We start from the raw sequence: 19,470 nt of genomic DNA, 5'->3' as shown, positions 1-19,470 counted from the left end.
AGTTTTCATGACAACAACAACTTTAGCAAACATTACCGGGACGACGCGGGGATCTTTCTACCTGGATTATTTTTCATGAACGATCTCATAAGTCGAGTAAGCAACAAATAATTTGTGTAAGAGTAGTTTTTCTTATACATGGATAAGATTTATGCAACGGGCATCGCATTGCGTAATGGTGCGCATCGAATTACGGAAATGATGCGCAGTTTTTCGTTTAATGGGTCAAGAACGCACTGCGCACCTTTATCCCGATCTCTGGAGACTCAAACATTTTCAGTTTTACTCTTAAAACTGTTTATGCATAAAAATGTATATTGAGTGTCACTACACAACAGGTTTTATGAAAAGATAGTGCATTACTGTGAAAATCACTTCTTCTGACCTGTTTTTTATACGCCTGTTTTTAAAAACGGGACGTATTATAGTTTCACCCTTGGCGGGCGGGTGGCGGGCGGCGTCCACAGCAGTATCCGCTCTCTAATTCAAATAGTTTTCATCCGATCTTCACCAAACTTGGTCAGAAGTTGTGTTTAGACAATATCTTGGTCAAGTTCGAATATGGGTCATGCCGGGTTAAAAACTAGGTCACAGGGTCACTTAGTGCATTTCAATGATTATGCATGGTGTCCGCTCTCTAATTAAAGTAGTTTTCACCCGATCTTCACCAAATTTAGTCAGAAGTTGTGTCTAGATGATATGTAGGTTAAGTTCAAATATGGGTCATGCCGGGTCTAAAACTAGGTCACGAGGTTACTTAGTGCATTTCAAGCATTTAGAATGGTGTCCGCTCTCTAATTGAAGTAGTTTTCACCTGATCTTCACATAATTTGGTCAGAAGTTGTGTCTAGAAGATATGTAGGTCATGTTCGAATGTGGGTCATGGCGGGTCAAAAACGAGGTCACGAGGTCACATAGTGCATTTCAAGCATTTAGCATAAGAAATTTCCGCCAATCAGCGCCATCGTTTTAAAAGTCTATCAACGAATAAAAACGCCGCTTTTTAACCGCGTTAGGCCCAGCCAGTGTAAAGCTAATTTTTAAACTACTAGATTTTTATTAAATCACCGCTGCAACACTGCAAAGTTTTATATTTGTATCAATGGTACAGCCCAGAAAAATCGGGCTGTCCATTCTATGGCCGTTTTCGACCTTTTATATGCAGAGTTTTAATGTTAATCAGTGTGCTCGGGCAATGGTTTATTAACCGAAGTCCCGAGGGTAAACAACCCCATTAGTCAGTCATGGTGTCCGCTCTCTAATTGAAGTTGTTTTCATCTGATCGTCACCAAATTTAGTCAGATGTTACATCTTAATGATATTTAGGTCAAGTTCAAATATGGGTCATGCCGGGTCAATAACTAGGTCTGGAGGTCACTAAATGCATTTCAAGCATTGAGCATGGTGTCCAAAACCTTCGAACGGGCGTATATCTTGTGACAGTTTGGCACTCTTGTTATATTTTGTTATCAAATAAACATTCAAGTGTAATATGCTATATGAATGAAATTGTTTCAATATTTTTCATACAATAATTTGTTGCCGACAACACACACAAATAGGAAATGAAGAAAATATTTGTATGTGGTTATAATTTTTACATCCTTCTTTGGTAACTGGTGAAAAGAACGAGACATGAAAGTTTCATTATTGGTTGTTTTCAACTAAAGTAAAAGTGACAAACATAACTGCAGGCATAATTTTGCAGACATACATTTATACTGTATGGTTTTGTAATTTACACCCATAAGTATGTCAAAAGATTGTAATGATGTATTCTGTTTTGCAGTAGCACGTTGTGCAGTGAGCCCTACGGGTGACAAGTTGTATATCACTAACCCCGACCAGCACAAGCTGCTCACTCTGGCCAAGGATGGATCAATCCTTGCCACCTTCATGGACCCTGCAGTAAAATGGCTGACTGGTTTACACGTGACACCTGCAGGCCAGGTGCTAGTGTGTGGAGCGGATTCAAAAAATATCATACAGGTGGATAGTAAGGGTAGTATGAAGCTGGCCACTCTTGCTACTGGGAGGGATGGAGTTGAGTGTCCACATTCAGTCTGCTACAACAGAATTACTAACTCCATTATTGTGGGACAGTGGGAGCACAAAAAGATCCTGGTGTACAAAGTGAAATAGCTTATTATACCTGTATCTTATTTGTACTATAATAAGTGATATAAATTACAATAGCTGTAAATAATTGTTTTATTACAATGCAACAATATTTTTTAATATAGTACAACTTGTATATGTGCAGTATAAGGTGATGAAAGTAGCTGTTTATGTAATAGTGTATGTTAAATTGCAAGAATGATTTTGAAATATGGATACAAATATTTTTATGCCCCCGAAGGAGGTCATATAGTGATCAGACTGTCCGTCCGTCTGTCTGTCACAATTTGTGTTTAAGTTTCGAAAAATGCTCAAAACTTCTATGTCGCTTCAGATAGTAACTTGATATTTGGCATGCATGTGTATCTCATAGAGCTGCACATTTTGAGTGGTGAAAGGTCAAGGTCATCCTTCAAGGTCAAAGGTAAAAAAAACAAATCAAAGGGAATTAATAAGCTTTAAAGGGAGATAATTATCTGTACCTGCCAAATGATAAAAAAAATCAATCAATCAAAGCTGCGCAGTAGGAGGCATTGTGTTATTGACAAACACATCTCTTGTTCTAAAATTAAAGTTATTTTTAGCTGGGCTGTGTTTGGAGAAAACCCGATGTATTGTCATAGCCAGCTCGTCGTCCGATGTCTGCCATCCGCTGTCCACGTTGTGCTAAAACCTTAACATTTTGTTTAGGTTTTGAACATTGGCTCTAAAATCAAAGTGCTTCAACCTACAACTTTGAAACTTCATATGTAGCTTCACCTTGATGAGTTCTACATGCCGCACCCATTTTTGGGTCACTAGGTCAAGATCACTGTGACCTCTAAAAAAACCAAAAAAACTCTGACAAGCTTTCATTTATTCGCTCGACTTTTCTAAGAAAAATGAGAGCTATACTACTCACCCCGGCATCTCCGTCGCTTTCTGCGTTGGTTAAAGGTTTTTATAAAGTCAAATAACTTTAACACCATCAAAGATAATTAACTCAAACTTGGAATACTTCTTTATGGCAACAAGACAATTGTGTAGATTGAGGTGCATGACTCTTGTCAGCATTATTTTTAGAGTTATGCCCCTTTTTAAACTTAGAAAATTATTTTTTTTGTTAAGTTTTGTGTTAATTTTTATGTCCACTTTATTTCTAAAGTATCAAAGCTATTGCTTTCATACTTGCAACACTTACTAACTATCATAAGGGGACTGTGCAGGCATAGTAATGTAACTCTGACTGGCATTTTGACAGAATTATGGCCCCTGTTATACTTAGAAAGTTGAAAATTTGGTTAAGTTTTGTGTATTGGTCCATTTTACTCTTAAAGTATCATAGCTATTGCTTTCAGACTTGGAACACTCGCTAACTATCATAAGAGGACTGTACAGGACAAGTTGCATAACTCTGGTTGGCATTTTGACGGAATTATGGCCCTTTTTTGACTTAGTAACTTTGAATATTTTGTTAAATGTTGTGTTTAGATGCACTTTACTTCTAAAGTATCAAGGCTATTGCTTTCAAACTTCCAAAAAATTCTTACTATCATGAGGGTACTGTACCTGGCAAGTTGAATTTGACCTTGACCTTTGAATGACATTGAATCTCAAGGTCAAATTAATGAATCATAACTTCTTTATTTAGGATTAGATTTGATTCATACTTTAACAAAACAACACTTACCTGACATACCACAATGGACTCCACCCAAACCATCCCCCACGCCCCATCCCAGATCCCCCCCCCCCCCCCCCCCAATTTTGTTTTCCTTTTTTTTCTTGTTTTTGAAATATCATCTAATAAATGATCACACACCCACATTATTCCCCCTCTTCACCCCCTTCCCTCCCCACATTTTTTTTGTAAACATGGTAAAAAAAACACAAATATTTATTTTTATTATTTTATTTTTGAAAGACCGTCCAACCATCCCACCCAAGTTATTGCTATCAAACTTGAAATGTAATCTTATTAGTTTGTTTTATGTCTTTACAAATGTTCAATAGATTGTGGAAAATATACCTGAACTAAGAATCGTCTATAATGTACCACTTCTTTAAAACATAAGTGAACAATATGTTTCAATTATGGTCCTCTTTCAGTTAGAATATGACTATATTACCTTGACTTTATTGAATATGAACAATTTTCCCATGATGGCTTATGTTATACTGTCAAGCACTTGAAAAGTCGAGCGTGCTGTCTTCTTACAGCTTTTGTTCAAAACTGTACCCGTAGCCGAGAGTGGCACCCGTTTTGCGGTGCTCTTGTTCTTTTTTTTTATTTAATGTTGTTTGTTGCTAACTTGGTAAGTCTTAGAAGTCTGTCTTAAGTGTATAACAAATAATGTTTAACTTTGTTCTTTGAACACCATGCATTTTAAAAATCAATATAAGAGACATTGTTTTTTTTACTTAAATGACAATATTTAGAATGTGATTTATTACATGTATAACAATAAATCTATTTATTTCTGTTTGCTATTTTAGTGGCTCGGATAGAATTTATTGTCCCCTACCGGTGAAACCGAAGGGGACTTATGGTTTGCGCTCCGTGTGTCAGTCAGTCTGTCAGTCCGTCACACTTTTCTGGATCTTGCGATAACTTTAAAAAGTTCTTCATATTTTTTCATGAAACTTAAAACATGGTTAGATGGCAATATGGAGAATTCTGGTTGCTATGGCAACAAATATTTAAAAAATAAATATTTTTTTTTACTGACATTGGTGGAGTTTCACCGGTAGGGGACAATATTGCTTGGCAATCTCTTGTTATTAATTAATAAACTTATTAATTAATAATAATATCTGCTATTCTATTATTAATGGATAGTTTTCACATTAAATCAATTTTTTAATTAATTTGTATCATTTTATAATTTATATGATTGTTTTCAATCACTTGGCCCTTGCTATGCTTATGATAATTTTGTATGTAGCGTCTAGATGATACAGAGTAATGAATAACCAATTATATCCCAGAGGGGGATAGGGTATTCAGGTTTATGTGAAATAATAATTCCAAAGATAACTCATTGAAAAGTCATTCCAGACTTTAAATAGTAATTTTGAAAGTATCTATAATATTGGGTTGCAAAGTGGGACAGGGATTTAAAGTAATTTCCTTTATTTGAATTTTTGTTGTATTCGTAACACTGTTTTACCTTATCATGAATTTCCAGAAACTCACATCAAATGTTAAGGTCATGAAAAGAAGTGCATGAGAAATGAGTCAGTCAAGCCAGGTTAAGGTCAAAGTCATACTTTAATGATAATAGCCTCTCTATTGTTGTGTCTGATTCAGCAAGTCATACTTTAATGATAATAGCCTCTCTATTGTTGTGTCTGATTCAGCTAGTCATACTTTAATGATAATAGCCTCTCTATTGTTGTGTCTGATTCAGCTAGTCATACTTTAATGATAATAGCCTCTCTATTGTTGTGTCTGATTCAGCTAGTCATACTTTAATGATAATAGCCTCTCTATTGTTGTGTCTGATTCAGCTCTCCTATACCATTTGAAGCATTTACATTAAGTGAAGACCATTTAAGGTCAATGAAGTCAATGAGAGATGTGCACAAGGTCAAAGGCGTGGGCCCAGTCGTTCTCTCCTATAACCATGAAAGGATGTATATGAAAAATTAATGTCATGGAAACAAATTCAGAAGTAGACAAATCATTGAAACTAAAGGTCCAGATCACAACATGAAGGTCAGAAGTATTGCAGAGGGGGAATAATCTTTTCGTGGACACTTACATTTGTGGACTTCTAATTTTTTGGGGGAAAAAAGGAATTTAGTATTGGTCATTTTCCGATGTGTTTGTGTACAATTCCTTGATTGGTCAATATGAAAGTAATTCATTAAGCAGAAGACGAGTGTGTAATCCTAATCCTGATTTGAAAAAAAATATGAGTGAAAGATTGTGTTTGTTTATTTTATCATTATGCCCCTCTCTGAAGAAGAAGGGGTATATTGTTTTGCTGTCTGTCGGTCGGTCTGTCTGTTGGTAGACCAGTTCGTTTCCGACCCATAAATCGTCAACGAATTGACCGATTGGCTTGATACTTTACATGCGCATTGGCTGTTGACAGTAGATGAACGCTATTGAAATTGGGGTCACTAGGTCAAAGGTCAAGGTCACTATCACACTAAGTGTGAAAATCGTTTCCGATCAATAACTCGTCAACAAATTGACTGATTGGCTTGATACTTCACATGTGCATTGGCCTTGGACAGTAGATGACCTCTTTTGAAATTGGGGCCACTAGGTCAAAGGTCATGGTCACTATGGCACTAAGTGTGAAAATCGTTTCCAATCTATAACTAGTCAACAAATTCACTGATTGGCTTGATACTTCACATGTGCATTGGCCTTGGAAAGTAGATGACCCATATTGAAATTGGGGTCACTAGGTCAAAGGTCAAGGTCACTATCACACTTATTGTGAAAATCGTTTCCGATCAATAACTCGTCAACGAATTTACCGATTGGCTTGATACTTCACATGTGCATTGGCCTAGGACAGTAGATGACCCCTATTCAAATTGGGATCACTAGGTCAATGGTCAAGGTACAGTACAGCTAATGCGGAACAAACATATTTCGCAATCCGCGGAGTTAAGTTGCAATGAGGCGATGCCGAGTCGGCCGTTGAAGCCGTGTCAGTATGCGGCGGCATGTCGAATTTCGCCACGATGCTTCGCATCTGTCCGTCGAGGCAAGCCGCTATCTGCGACATGACGCCTAATCAATGGGCATCATCAAATAAAAATCTTTGAAAAATGATTAGTCATTAAATTTTAAAAGATCAATTATCATAATATTAAAATCATAATTAATTAAATGTATCTATTACTGCATACTTACTATTTTTCCTGTCGCTACTCATTACCCGATAATCCTGTATATTCCAGTTTTAAAGCAAATTCTGGTTTATATTTAAGATAAAAATTCTCATGAATTTCAAGAAATGCAAACATTGGCCATTTTTCTAGTGTCAAATAAATTTTGGCATTTGTTTTTTATTGAGACAAAGGATAAAGCACTGTTTATTTGACGCTAGGATTTAATTGTTTAATTGTCGCGTTAGCATTAAATTCAGCAGCGTGTTTCGGATTACAAATTGAATAATGCTCATTTGAGAATCGAACAAAACATTTACAGTTGTGCGTAATTAATTAAACGATAATTTGTTTAGGCCCATTACGTGTCGAATATATTTGAGGATGTGATATTATATAAATAGTCTATAAAGCATCATATAAAAATCATATCCGCTTTTTAAAACGTTAAAATAATAACTATGAAAGTAGTGTAAATCTAGGTTTCGTCACTACACATGCCGCGAAAGTACGAGAAGGTTAATACAGACTCCGCGTCATTGCGCGGATTGATGCCGCGTGCCTCGCGATACGCCGCGTGAAACCACGACAGGGCTGCCGAGTACTAACGTTCTGGCCGTGGCGTGACCGCAGATTATGTTTGTTCCGCGTTGGCTGTACTGTAACTATCACACTGAGTGTAAAAATCGTTTCCGATCAATAAATGTCAAAGAATTTACCGATTGGCTTTATACTTCCCATGTTCATTGGCCTTGGACAGTAGATGACCCCTATTGAAATTACGCATTTTGAGGTTTCTGTATTTACAGTTTTATAATGCTGTTCAAACCTGTTGCATTGCCAAAATAAAATAAAAATCAAATCCCAATATTGGCCTATTAACAAATTAATCAAGTTTACAGATGAATAATTCTTTTCTTTCTACCCATATTATAAAGTTACCCTCAAGTTGCTTTATTGATTGAACACATTCATTGAGTCGTGATACTTTTTCTTTTCGTCAAACCATTTGTTATACGGCTGTGGGCCAGTGTGGTTGAATGTTACGCAATCTATCACATGACTGGTAACATACCGGTAGTTACTTTTGTTTTATGCACCCAATTGTGTAAACGCTTGTTAAAGTTACCGCTCGGTAACTTTCAAACCTTGGTAAGTTTGCGGTTATTCAGGTTTAGTAACCTTTAAGGTAACTCGATTGTATAACCACGATATACCGCAAAGTAACCTAACCGCGCATAGTGGAATTTAACCACCAGTAACTTTAACCAATACATTCCCACAATGCATTTTCTAATGACGTAAATTTCGCGCGAAGTGTCACGCTTCGATTTCGTTAACAAACAAAATAAACAGCGACATGTACCCGGTAGTTTTTTTTTTAACAAATTCATTTACAAATGATTTCACAATAAAATAAAGTGTACATTTTAAGTATGAGTTCATCAAAATGACCAGGCACAAATTGATAATGATGTCGGGATTTGCATCATTTAGCGGAATCTCTGGTGCTTCCAAACTGCAAGAGAGTGCTTGCAAAGACGTCTATTTTTCTAGTTGTTTTAAGTGATGTAACGTATACATTGTCGTCGTAACATGCTAGCCTATTCTTCTAATTTGGCTTATAGCCCGTTTTCATGACTGCGTTATAAAATAATATCTTTCGCCAAATAACGATTTTTACATATTCAAAGCACATAGCTGAGTATTTCATTAACTTAAAATTACTTCAGAAAATTACTCTGTCTGTAGTCCAAGATTGCATATTGCAGTTGAGAAAAGTGCGAGTCTTTTTGACGATTTATTATAAACGCGATTTATTTCACATGTTAATATACTTTATAACGACATATTTGAATTGTCAATTTATCACATTTTCCTTATTGCATTCAATGTGCATTGTTTATAATCCGTTTATATACTTTTGCCATTTTAGAATGTGCAACAAGCCATACAAATATCGCACAATTCATAAATAATCTGCAATATTTGCTTTCCTATTTAATTCACGTTAGGCATAGAGATGTGTGAAGTAAAAGATGGTACACGGGTATAATGCACTCGTTTATCTGTTGTGTAATGGGATGTTTTCCATTCTTTGTTTACCGTAATTACTCTATGTTTTCGGACACTTAAAAATAATTTAAAAAAAATTGTGACCGAAAACTTAGATACAAAAAATATTCACAAAATACAGGTGTCCGAAAACTTACAGTCAAAAATTGAAGTGTTTGAAAATATCGTCAATTATATCAACGACTACCGGTAATAGAACGTGCTTGTAAAATACCATGCCGTATAGTATAAATTACATTTATATATGTTTGCACTGCAATTTAAATAATTTTAAGCACGTGCTTAATTTATTTTACAGAAAGTTACTATAAGGTTGTACTTTGACCAACGAGTTCAAAGATGAGCATGTGATGTACCGATACTCGCTAGCATGAACCTGTAACTAACGCAATAAAAAAAGCTATGAATTCTGTGTGTTCATTTCCGATAGTTGTTGTCTATTGAAATAATATGGAAAAAGATATATACACGGTAACATTAAACATACTGCTTCCTTAATACGGCATCAATTCAAATGCTATCGGGCGAAACCATTCTTTAAAAGCAGTTTACAAGGTTATTTACAAAATAACGCAAATGTAATGGTCCGTTGCCCTCAGGCATGCACCTGCCTGGTTTTATGATGTTAATCTGGTTGTAAAACCCCATGATCAAAGTGTCATTAGATATCGAAAACACGACCAAAATTTGTTTAAATAGCGCTGTAAAATATACTGTCCGAAAACTTAGAGACATTAATTATGGACGAAAACTCGTGTGTCCGAAAATTAAGTCACGAAAAATACATATTTTTGCTAAAAATGGGGGTGTCCGAAAACTTAGAGTGTCCGAAACATAGAGTAATTACGGTATTCATAAATGAAATTATTTTCTTGTATAATAAGGGAATTTACCATAGACAAATAAAACATTGTTCAAGTTTAAACATATCTTTGTATGCAGAAATCTGCAAATGAAATAGAGTTTACCAACGGCTATTTTTTTTATAAACTGTTCTGGTTCATTTGTGTCTTGTTCTGAGAAAATTGGGCTTAATGCATGTGCATAAAGTGTCGTCCCAGATTAGCCTGTGCAGTCCACACAGGCTAATCAGGGACGACACTTTCCCGCTGTTATGGTATTTTTAGTTTCAATGAAGTCCCTCCTTACCGAAAATCAAATCGAGTAACACACTTCAACAGTTTGTTGTCGCTTAGAAACAACTTAAGAGTGTGTTGCTGATAAGAAACAAACTGTTGACTTGTCTTGCTCGACAGTTTGCAATAGGTGATGGAATGTTACACTATATTCTCAGTTCATGTTTATAAACCTACACAACTGCGTCACAGTAAATCATATCTAAACATGATGTTGAACAATCGCAAACGCGCACATTTGTCAAAACATCGCAGTCTTAACACTGCTGATCATGTTTTCACAATTACCAAAATTAAATCCAGTATTGACCAGATTTTCCGGTAAATCAGTACACAGTACATTATCTGTTTCAATACTTAACTACCTGAAAGAGCGTAACGTCAAAGATACAGCATTCTCCTCGCTACAAAGTTTTCCTTCGACAGTGTATATACACCCACGCTAATTTTCGTGCGCTTTTACCAGTACAATTCATGAGCAATAGATGTTGCTAGCGTAGGCGTTGGGTAAGCAATAAAATGAAAATGGGAAAAATCATTACATGCACCGTATGGCGTGACATTGTACATTGCTGCATAGTTTTCGCTAGCTTTGTTGGGGGCAAAGGAAATACATGTGGACGTTTTATTTAAAGCTAGAAAGTGTGTTTTGGATTACAAAAATTGTATTCTCATTTGAGAATTCAACAAAACATTTATATTATATTTATAATGGATTCAATATTTAATTCCAATATTAACTTTTTTAAATGCTTCATGTGTCGAAACGATGTTTTGATTATGCATGAAAAGCACAATTTCCAGGAGGATTACACCTGGTTAGTGATAACATTTGAAAATATAACTGATTCCGTATAATTGAATACTCCGGATATTTGAATATTCTGACGTGACAAATGGGCTATTCAATTAAGCGAAATCTACTGTATTTGTTTCTGTGTTTGTTTATTTAACTCCTTTGTTGATGTTGACAGTTCATTGGAAGGTCACAATGACCTTTGTTTATGCCGTGCTTGCTTACAAATTAATAGGATAAAACTGGAACCAAAACTCACATGGTGGTCAATTTTGATCCCTCCCTTTGCATGCTGTACTCATATAGTGATGGCGTAGCGTGTGTTATTCGCTTTGACGACACAGCATAGTGTCGGTCCAGTGTTGACATAAAGAGACCAGTTTTAATCCAGTTTTGACATTAAGAGAAAGATCTGTGTCAAATGGACAACATGTCAGGATAATGAAATGGAAATATGTAAGTAGCTACTGATTGGATTGATTGGCACATAACAGGCAGGGCTTACTCTGCCATTCGCCATATTGGCCAATCGCTACAAATTGACCTATTTGGCTAAAGAAAATTATATTTGGCCACAACTGTTTTTTCATTAGCCGGATTTTTTTCGAAAAAATCTCGGCTTATAGATTGATGTTGTCGGGCGGGCGGGCGGGGTGGCGGCGTGCTCGAAAATGTTAAAGTTCTTATTTCATGGTATAACTTTGGTATGCTTGGACCTAGAGTCTTCAAACTTGACATGAAGGTTGGCCAGGATTAACAGATGACCACTGGTCATTTGAAGGTCATTCATTTGAAGGTCAAGGTCACTGTGACCTTCAATATAAAAAATGTTAAAGTTGTTATAACTTTGGTATGCTTGGACCTAGAGTCTTGAAACTTGACATGAAGGTTGGCCATAACTAGTTAGTAACCACTGGTCATTTCAAGGTCATTCATTTGAAGGTCAAGGTCACTGTGACCTTGAATGTAAAAATGTTAAAGTTCTTATTTCATGGTATAACTTTGGTATGCTTGGACCTAGAGTCTTCAAACTTGACATGAAGGTTGGCCAGGATTAACAGATGACCACTGGTCATTTCAAGGTCATTCATTTGAAGGTGAAGGTCACTGTGACCTTCAATATAAAAATGTTAAAGTTGTTATAACTTTGGTATGCTTGGACCTAGAGTCTTGAAACTTGACATGAAGGTTGGCCAGAACTAGTAAGTAACCACTGGACATTTCAAGGTCATTCATTTGAAGGTCAAGGTCACTGTGACCTTGAATGTAAAAATGTTAAAGTTGTTATAACTTTGGTATGCTTGGACCTAGAGTCTTGAAACTTGACATGAAGGTTGGCCAGAACTAGTAAGTAACCACTGGACATTTCAAGGTCATTCATTTGAAGGTCAAGGTCACTGTGACCTTGAATGTAAAAATGTTAAAGTTCTTATTTGATGTTATAACTTTGGTATGCTTGTACCTAGAGTCTTCAAACTTGAAATAAAGATTGGCCAGTACTAGAAGATGACCACTGGTCATTTCAATGTCATTCATTTGAAGGTCAAGGTCACTGTGACCTTAAATGTTATTGTTGTTCATGTATATGCATGCATTCAAAACATAACACAAGGTTTGCTCATGCCTTGAAAAGTACTTACATTTCATTTTGACCTTTGAACAATATTTCAGTAATTTAAGTATTGCATTGACAAAAACACGAAAGGTACTTTCCTGTCATTTAAATCAAAAATCCGGCTTCAATGCGGTCATCTCCGACCGCGGAACTCTTGTTAAAACTAATAAAATAGCAAAAAGTAGAAGAATTTTGCCATAGCAAGGCGACTTTAGTTAAATACATTTTTGAGCCAGGGGAAGCATTCAGGAACCAACAAATCTAGTTTATTGATCTAGTTGATACAGATGAATCAGGTGAGCAGTATTGGGCTATCATGGCCCTTTAATTGTCTTTTGTGTGATCAAAGTGATTCTGTGAATGGCACAATTTTGAGATTAATTTTGCTTACACTTTGTGCCTGCCAAGTGACCAGGAGGTCATAGGTTCCATCCCCATCAAGGGAGCGATCTATTTTGATCTCCCTTATAGACACCAAGTACTGGTTCTAGTTCCAGGAAACAGACTCGAGAGCGTTTCAATGACTGGTGCAGTTACAGTTGTGAAAAAAGCTGACTAATAAAACAGAGTTTAAATATTGGAAACAATTTTAGTAAACAATCGAAGCTTTGCAGAGAATTTGCAGAAGGCCTTATAGATTGTTGAAATGTTTAAAGTATGTTCATTGAAAATATGGAGTTGTTGAACAAAAATGAAAATGCATTTTTTAAGGGTGAATCATTGAACCATTGATGATACATTTAGTGAAGTCCCTTTTGCGGTGTTGAGTTAATTTGCTGTGACAAAAGGGGTGTGAATAATAACTTTTGAAGATAATTTTCCAAGTAACTAACAGTCTTCTCAGTGTTTGATTGTTTACATCAAATATTTGTTAGATTGTTGACATCAAATATTTGTTTGATTGTTCACAGCAAATATTTGTTTGATTGTCCACAGCAAACATTGTTTGATTGTTCAAAGCAAATATTTGTTTGATTATTCACAGCAAATATTTGTTTGATTGTTTACATCAAATATTTTTTTGATTGTCCATAGCAAACATCTGTTTGATTGTTCACAGCAAATGTGCATGGAGCAGAATGCCTTGCTGGATGTGGACAGCAACCCTCTGTTTACACCAATAGAGATCAACATGGAGGGAGCTCCACTGAAGGACTGTGTACTCTCAATCAGGTAATGGAGGGAGCTCCACTGAAGGACTGTGTACTCTCAATCAGGTAATGGAGGGAGCTCCACTGAAGGACTGTGTACTCTTAATCAGGTAATGAAGGGAGCTCCACTTAAGGACTGTGTACTCTCAATCAGGTAATGGAGGGAGCTCCACTGAAGGACTGTGTACACTCAATCAGGTAATGGAGGGACCTCCACTGAAGGACTGTGTACTCTCAATCAGGTAATGGAGGGAGCTCCACTGAAGGACTGTGTACTCTCAATCAGGTAATGGAGGGAGCTCCACTGAAGGACTGTGTACTCTCAATCAGGTAATGGAGGGAGCTCCACTGAAAGACTGTGTACTCTCAATCAGGTAATGGAGGGAGCTCCACTGAAGGACTGTGTACTCTCAATCAGGTAATGGAGGGAGCTCCACTGAAGGACTGTGTACTCTCAATCAGGTAATGGAGGGAGCTTTATTGAAGGACTGTGTACTCTCAATCAGGTAATGGAGGGAGCTCCACTGAAGGACTGTGTACTCTCAATCAGGTATACACGAGTTTCACTATGGGAAAATGGTGCTTAATGCAAGTGCCTAAAATGTCGTCCCAGATTAGCCTGTGCTGTCCGCACAGGCTTATCAGGGACAACACTTTCTGCTTTTATGGTATTTTTAGTTCAAAGGAAGTCTTTTGAATTGACGTTATGGGATTTGCAATGATATTCAGTGTAAGCAATTTTTGATGCAAATTCGAATTGTTATTAACCTTTTTTTACAAACAGCTTTTGTTTGATAATTTAAAGACAATGCAATTAATTGTTTGATGTGATACAGTTGAAAATAATTGTGTAAATCTATCTGTATCTATCTGATATTTTATCAATTTCCAAACATATTACATTACACGTAAACGAAATGCAGGTATATTTTTAACTGTACTACTTACTTTGTAGTGGTTACAGTGGCACAGAGAGGGACATTCTTATAAGCATAGCCGAGGTGCTGGGAGCTACGTAAGTACTGCAGGGTCAGGGGTATGCCAGTGTTTTTTTTCCACCATTTTGGGAATGGGGCCGGGTCGCTTTGGACTTAGAAAATTCGCAGCATTTTAACTTAAATTGGGAAATGAGTGTTGTTGCTAAAACTGCAACAAATGCTTAAAAAAATGCTTCAAAATTGAGAATACAAGTTTTTTCAGTATTATTTTTACTAAGGTTGAACTTATATCTCTGGATGGGAGGTGAACAAAATGTTGAAATAAAAAAAAAAAAATATTTTTTGGGAAACCTTTAACTGGGAATTTTTAGGTCCCATTTGGGAAAAATATATACTTTTTTCCATTGTGAATGGGCTGATTACAACACCCGATTTCTTAGGATTTCACTTCCACTTGCCCAGAAGGCAATTAACTTTAATAATCTGCTTGCCCTCAGAGAAAAAAGGTTGGTCCACATATTAATGCTTATTTATTAGCTTGACTGTTTTCGGAGAAAATCTGAGGTATTATCATAGCCAGCTCATCGTGTCCGTCGTCGTGTCCGCGTCATGCAAAAACTTTAACATTTTGTCAAGGTTTTGAACATTGGCTCTAAAATCAAAGTGCTTCAACCTACAACTTTAAAACTTCATATGTAGCTGCACCTTGATGAGTTCTACATGTACATGCCACACCCATTTTTGGGTCAATAGGTCAAAGGTCAAGGTCACTGTGACCTCTAAAAAAAACAAAAAAAAATGAAAAGCTTTCATCTATTCAAAACTTCACCGGCAGCCGAGCGTGGCACCCGTTATGCGGTGCTCTTGTATTTAATAAATGTGTTGCACGATTAATTTGAAGAATAATTACATGTGTATGAATAAAAAAAAAGCAGTTTACATAAAATAATTCAGGAATGTTTTATTACCCTGATGATCAGTATTAATACATTAAATCTCCTGATTGCTGCAAAAAGGTATCATATGCCTTCTTATTTCAATGTCACATGGTACATTTTTGCACCAATAGGGCAAACTCTTCAAATATCACATTTCGTGAATAAAAATAACTACCTGCATATGACTGCTTTTGCATGCCTCAAATGATTATCATATTCAATGGTTTTCAACTTGTTTTGTACCTCAAATTGAAAACTCTCAGCCACTGTTACCCTTTATTATTCACCCAGTATTGTTTATATGAAGTTTTCAAAGTTTGTTTGTGGAATTCTTTTTCTTATGTCTCTTTATTGTATGGGTTTTGTTTATTTACGGGTATTTCTGACTATTGGAAATCATCTGCCCTTGAATCAATAACACTGTCCGCCGTTTTGAACGCTTTGCCATTGCCATACAGAGAGCAGTTTTATTGACTGCAAATATAAAAACATTACTTAGAATTATCACATAAATGATCTTTTATGAGGAGTTAATATGCAGGTAACGTGTGTAGCTTATTTTATAGAATCTTTTTTTCAAAACATTTGATTTATTTTCTCAACATTCCTGGCAATGACTATTTCTATTTCAGATGCCAGGATTATTTTGTGCGCACTGCAAAGAACAACCTGTTACCCAGTACCCACCTTGTGGTAAATGCGGCTGAAGGCTCAAAATATGAGGCTGCGAAGAAATGGGGAATACCAGCCCTCTCCAAACTGTGAGTAGAGAGAGATATGAAAATTGGGCTTAATGCTTGTACATTAAGTGTCATTTTAAGAAAGTCTGTTCTTAACAAAAATCCATTTAAGGTAGAAAGTATCGCCCCTGATAAAAGCATATAATGTACGTGTTTGTGGAAACTTGTGCAGAGTTTTATTGTTAATTAATGTCATAATTTCTAGAATTGGTTTACCAGAAATAATAATCATATTGTCTGATAGTGTATCTCAAAATTAATGACCCACACTTAAGTGTTCTTTTGTCAATTTTTTTTAATTAACGTGGTAAAATCACCAATTAGCAGCTTCTAAATCAATTTCAAAATCTAATGTTACAAAATATGCTGCACTGTGAGTTCTTTACATGTTGATTGGTCATGTTACAATTAGAAATGAAAATTTTGTTTCCAAATGATGGATTATTGGCTTTTAAATCTTTCTGATGCACATATTTAAAAACTAGTCACTCATTTTAATGCCCACAAAAAGTAATAAATTAGTGCATGGAAACTCAAAACCAAAAAAATATGTTTATAAACTGATGTACTACTAAATCAACAATTATTTCTTAAAAATGTATTTCCAGTTGGATTTTGTCCTGTGCTCGACAGGGTAAAAAAGTTCCAGAGGACAAGTACTTGATTGAAATTGTCTCCAATGACAACCTGATGTCTCAGGTAACCACGGTGGAAAACCAAAATGGCTCAGTTTTGGAAAATAGATCTGCTAGGGTTTCTGTTAGGGAAGCCAACCCATCTGAGATTGGCCAACAAAACATTATAGTAGACTCAAAAGAAGCTGATGGAGCCCATGTGAACAAAAGTAACGGGAAAATAACTGATGCAGCATCAAATTCTGGTGGAAGTAACGAAGATGCGGAGCTTAAAGGAGAGAAAAATATTGGTGCTAAACTTAGGCAGGGAAATAAAGAGAAGGTTTCAGCGGTAGGCGATCACGGATTTTCTCAGACAGATGGGGATTTCATGGAGAACAACGACTCAGATGCCATGCTACTGCAACTTGAATCTCAGGAAAATTACCAGCCAGTCATTCCAGTTGTTGAAACAGAATTGAAGACTACTGCAAAGGACCGGGAAGTAAAACCGGCCTCGACTTCTGTCGCAAATAACAGGGATATTAAGGTCAAGGATGTGCCTAGGAATACTGACGTTGCTGAAGCACCAGTGGTGAACACAAAAGATGGTAAAGCTTTGAATAAGAATCTTCTTCCTGCAACCAAACAAGTTGCACCTGCAGAAACTCCCCCTTTTGAGAGATGTAAGTAAGCTGCACTCTGGGAAAACAGGGCTTAGTGGATGCATGTTAAATTTTTATGCCCCCAGATCGAATGATCAATGGATATATTGTTTTTGGCCTGTCTGTCTGTGATGGTATTTGTGTGTCTGTCCCAAAACTTTTAACCTTGCTCATAAAATAAAAAACTATTTTGTCTATGTTCTTTAAACTTCTCATGCGCATGCATCTCATTGAGATCTACAATCAAACATGGTTTCAGGTCCTTAGGTCAAAGGTCAAGGTCACCGTGACCTTTACATTCAAAATATTACCTTGTTTCTAAAATAGCTGCCATGCGGCTTTAAAGCACAGTATGGGGCATTGTGTTTCACAAACAGAGCTCTTGTTTGGAATTTAAGATTTATATGGAGTCTCTTTCTTAATGAGAATCCACTCTAGGCACACAGTGTTAGATTAGCTAATCTGTGTCAAAACCTTATGGATATGCATAAAGCTCTGTTTTCCAAAGTGCGGCGGAGGTGTATTCTACTGCTGTTTGTTATTTAAGGAACTTTGGGGAAAGGGAGAAATTGTGATCTGAATTTTTCGTTGCAAAGTTTCAATTAAAGACCATGCTTTTGTTGCTGACAGTAAACTTGTTGACAGTCAGGTCCATAAATCCTTATTTATTTATGTGAAAGTGTTATTTTAGAAAATTACAATAAAATAAGAAACATTTTCAAAAAAAAAATACAAAAAAAAATATAATTTTCAATATATTATCTGAGATTTGTGTAGGATATAAGTAATTATAAGATTATTTTGACTACTGGTGTTGTTAGCATTTAATATGGGAACATGTTATTGTTTCGTTGACAGTGAAAAGGAGATGGGACAAGAACCCCCCTCTTACCGGTACCCCTGTCCTAACTAAGCAGTGTAAGTATGCTGAACCAGCGTTTTTTAACTGTCGAATTTGGAGCCAAAATTCTTTCCCATCCCCCAAATGACAGCTGAAAATTCCCAAATAATGGTTTCCATAACAATTTTATGCCCCTGAAGTAGGGCATATAGTGATCGCACTATCTGTCTGGCCGTCTGTCTGTCCATCCATCTGTCCGGCACACTATTGCGCTTAGGTTTCGAAAATGCTCATAACTTCTATGTCGCTTCAGATGTAACCTTCATATTTGGTATGCATGTGTATATGGACAAGGCCTTTCCATACGCACACAAATTTTGACCCCCTTGACCATAAACTTAGGGTCCACGTTTAGGTTTCAAAATCTGCGTTTAGGTTTCGAAAAAGCGTTTTTGGGGGCATATGTCTTCCGATGAAGACAGCTCTTGTTTTAATATAAAATAAAATTCAGTTCAGTATCCAGATCTATATATAATATGAACCAAAGTAAATCAAATACTGGAAACAATTTTGAAACACTTGCCCAAAATTGAGATAAAACACCACGATCTCTTAATTTTATTTTATTGCAGCTGCTAAAGACAAGCTGAAGGAGATGCCGGCCAGGAAGCACAATTGGAGATATGACGACTGGGTGGCAAAGAATGACTGGACGGCAAAGAACGGCAGTAGTCAGAAAGAGAACGTGGGGCTGGCCACCTCAACGCCGGTGCAATCTAGGGTGAAGGTAAGACCAAGTAAGCGCGTTCTGGGAATAATGGGCTTAAAGCATAAAGTTTACGCACAGAGTAGTCTGCGCAGTTTTCATAGGCTAATCAGGGACGACTCTTTCCGCTTTTTATGCCCCCAAAGGAGGGCATATAGTGATCGCACTGTCCGTCTGTCTTTCCGTCACACTTTTGCGTTTAGGTTTCAAAAAATGCTCATTACTTCTATGTCGCTTCAGATGTAA

At 36.5% G+C, this 19,470-nt stretch overlaps 2 protein-coding genes across 4 annotated transcripts in view; both read left to right on the top strand.

The window, feature by feature from the left end:
* LOC127859526 (D-ribitol-5-phosphate cytidylyltransferase-like) overlaps positions 1 to 19,470 on the top strand; it is a 204,189-nt gene that overhangs the window by 98,009 nt on the left and 86,710 nt on the right. The gene's annotated exons all lie outside the window — the stretch shown is intronic.
* LOC127859747 (DNA topoisomerase 2-binding protein 1-like) overlaps positions 1 to 19,470 on the top strand; it is a 67,553-nt gene that overhangs the window by 35,327 nt on the left and 12,756 nt on the right. The window contains exons 4-9 of the mRNA XM_052397255.1: positions 13,632 to 13,744; positions 14,678 to 14,737; positions 16,231 to 16,359; positions 16,947 to 17,638; positions 18,476 to 18,535; positions 19,091 to 19,245. Coding sequence (XP_052253215.1) covers positions 13,632 to 13,744; positions 14,678 to 14,737; positions 16,231 to 16,359; positions 16,947 to 17,638; positions 18,476 to 18,535; positions 19,091 to 19,245 — 1,209 coding nt within the window. The remainder of the gene's footprint in view (positions 1 to 13,631; positions 13,745 to 14,677; positions 14,738 to 16,230; positions 16,360 to 16,946; positions 17,639 to 18,475; positions 18,536 to 19,090; positions 19,246 to 19,470) is intronic.

The sequence above is a fragment of the Dreissena polymorpha genome, chromosome 15, assembly GCF_020536995.1.
Source record: "Dreissena polymorpha isolate Duluth1 chromosome 15, UMN_Dpol_1.0, whole genome shotgun sequence".
Classification (NCBI taxonomy): domain Eukaryota; kingdom Metazoa; phylum Mollusca; class Bivalvia; order Myida; family Dreissenidae; genus Dreissena; species Dreissena polymorpha.
The sequence above is the reverse complement of the archived record's forward strand: the minus strand, read 5'-3'. Positions and strand labels throughout refer to the sequence as shown.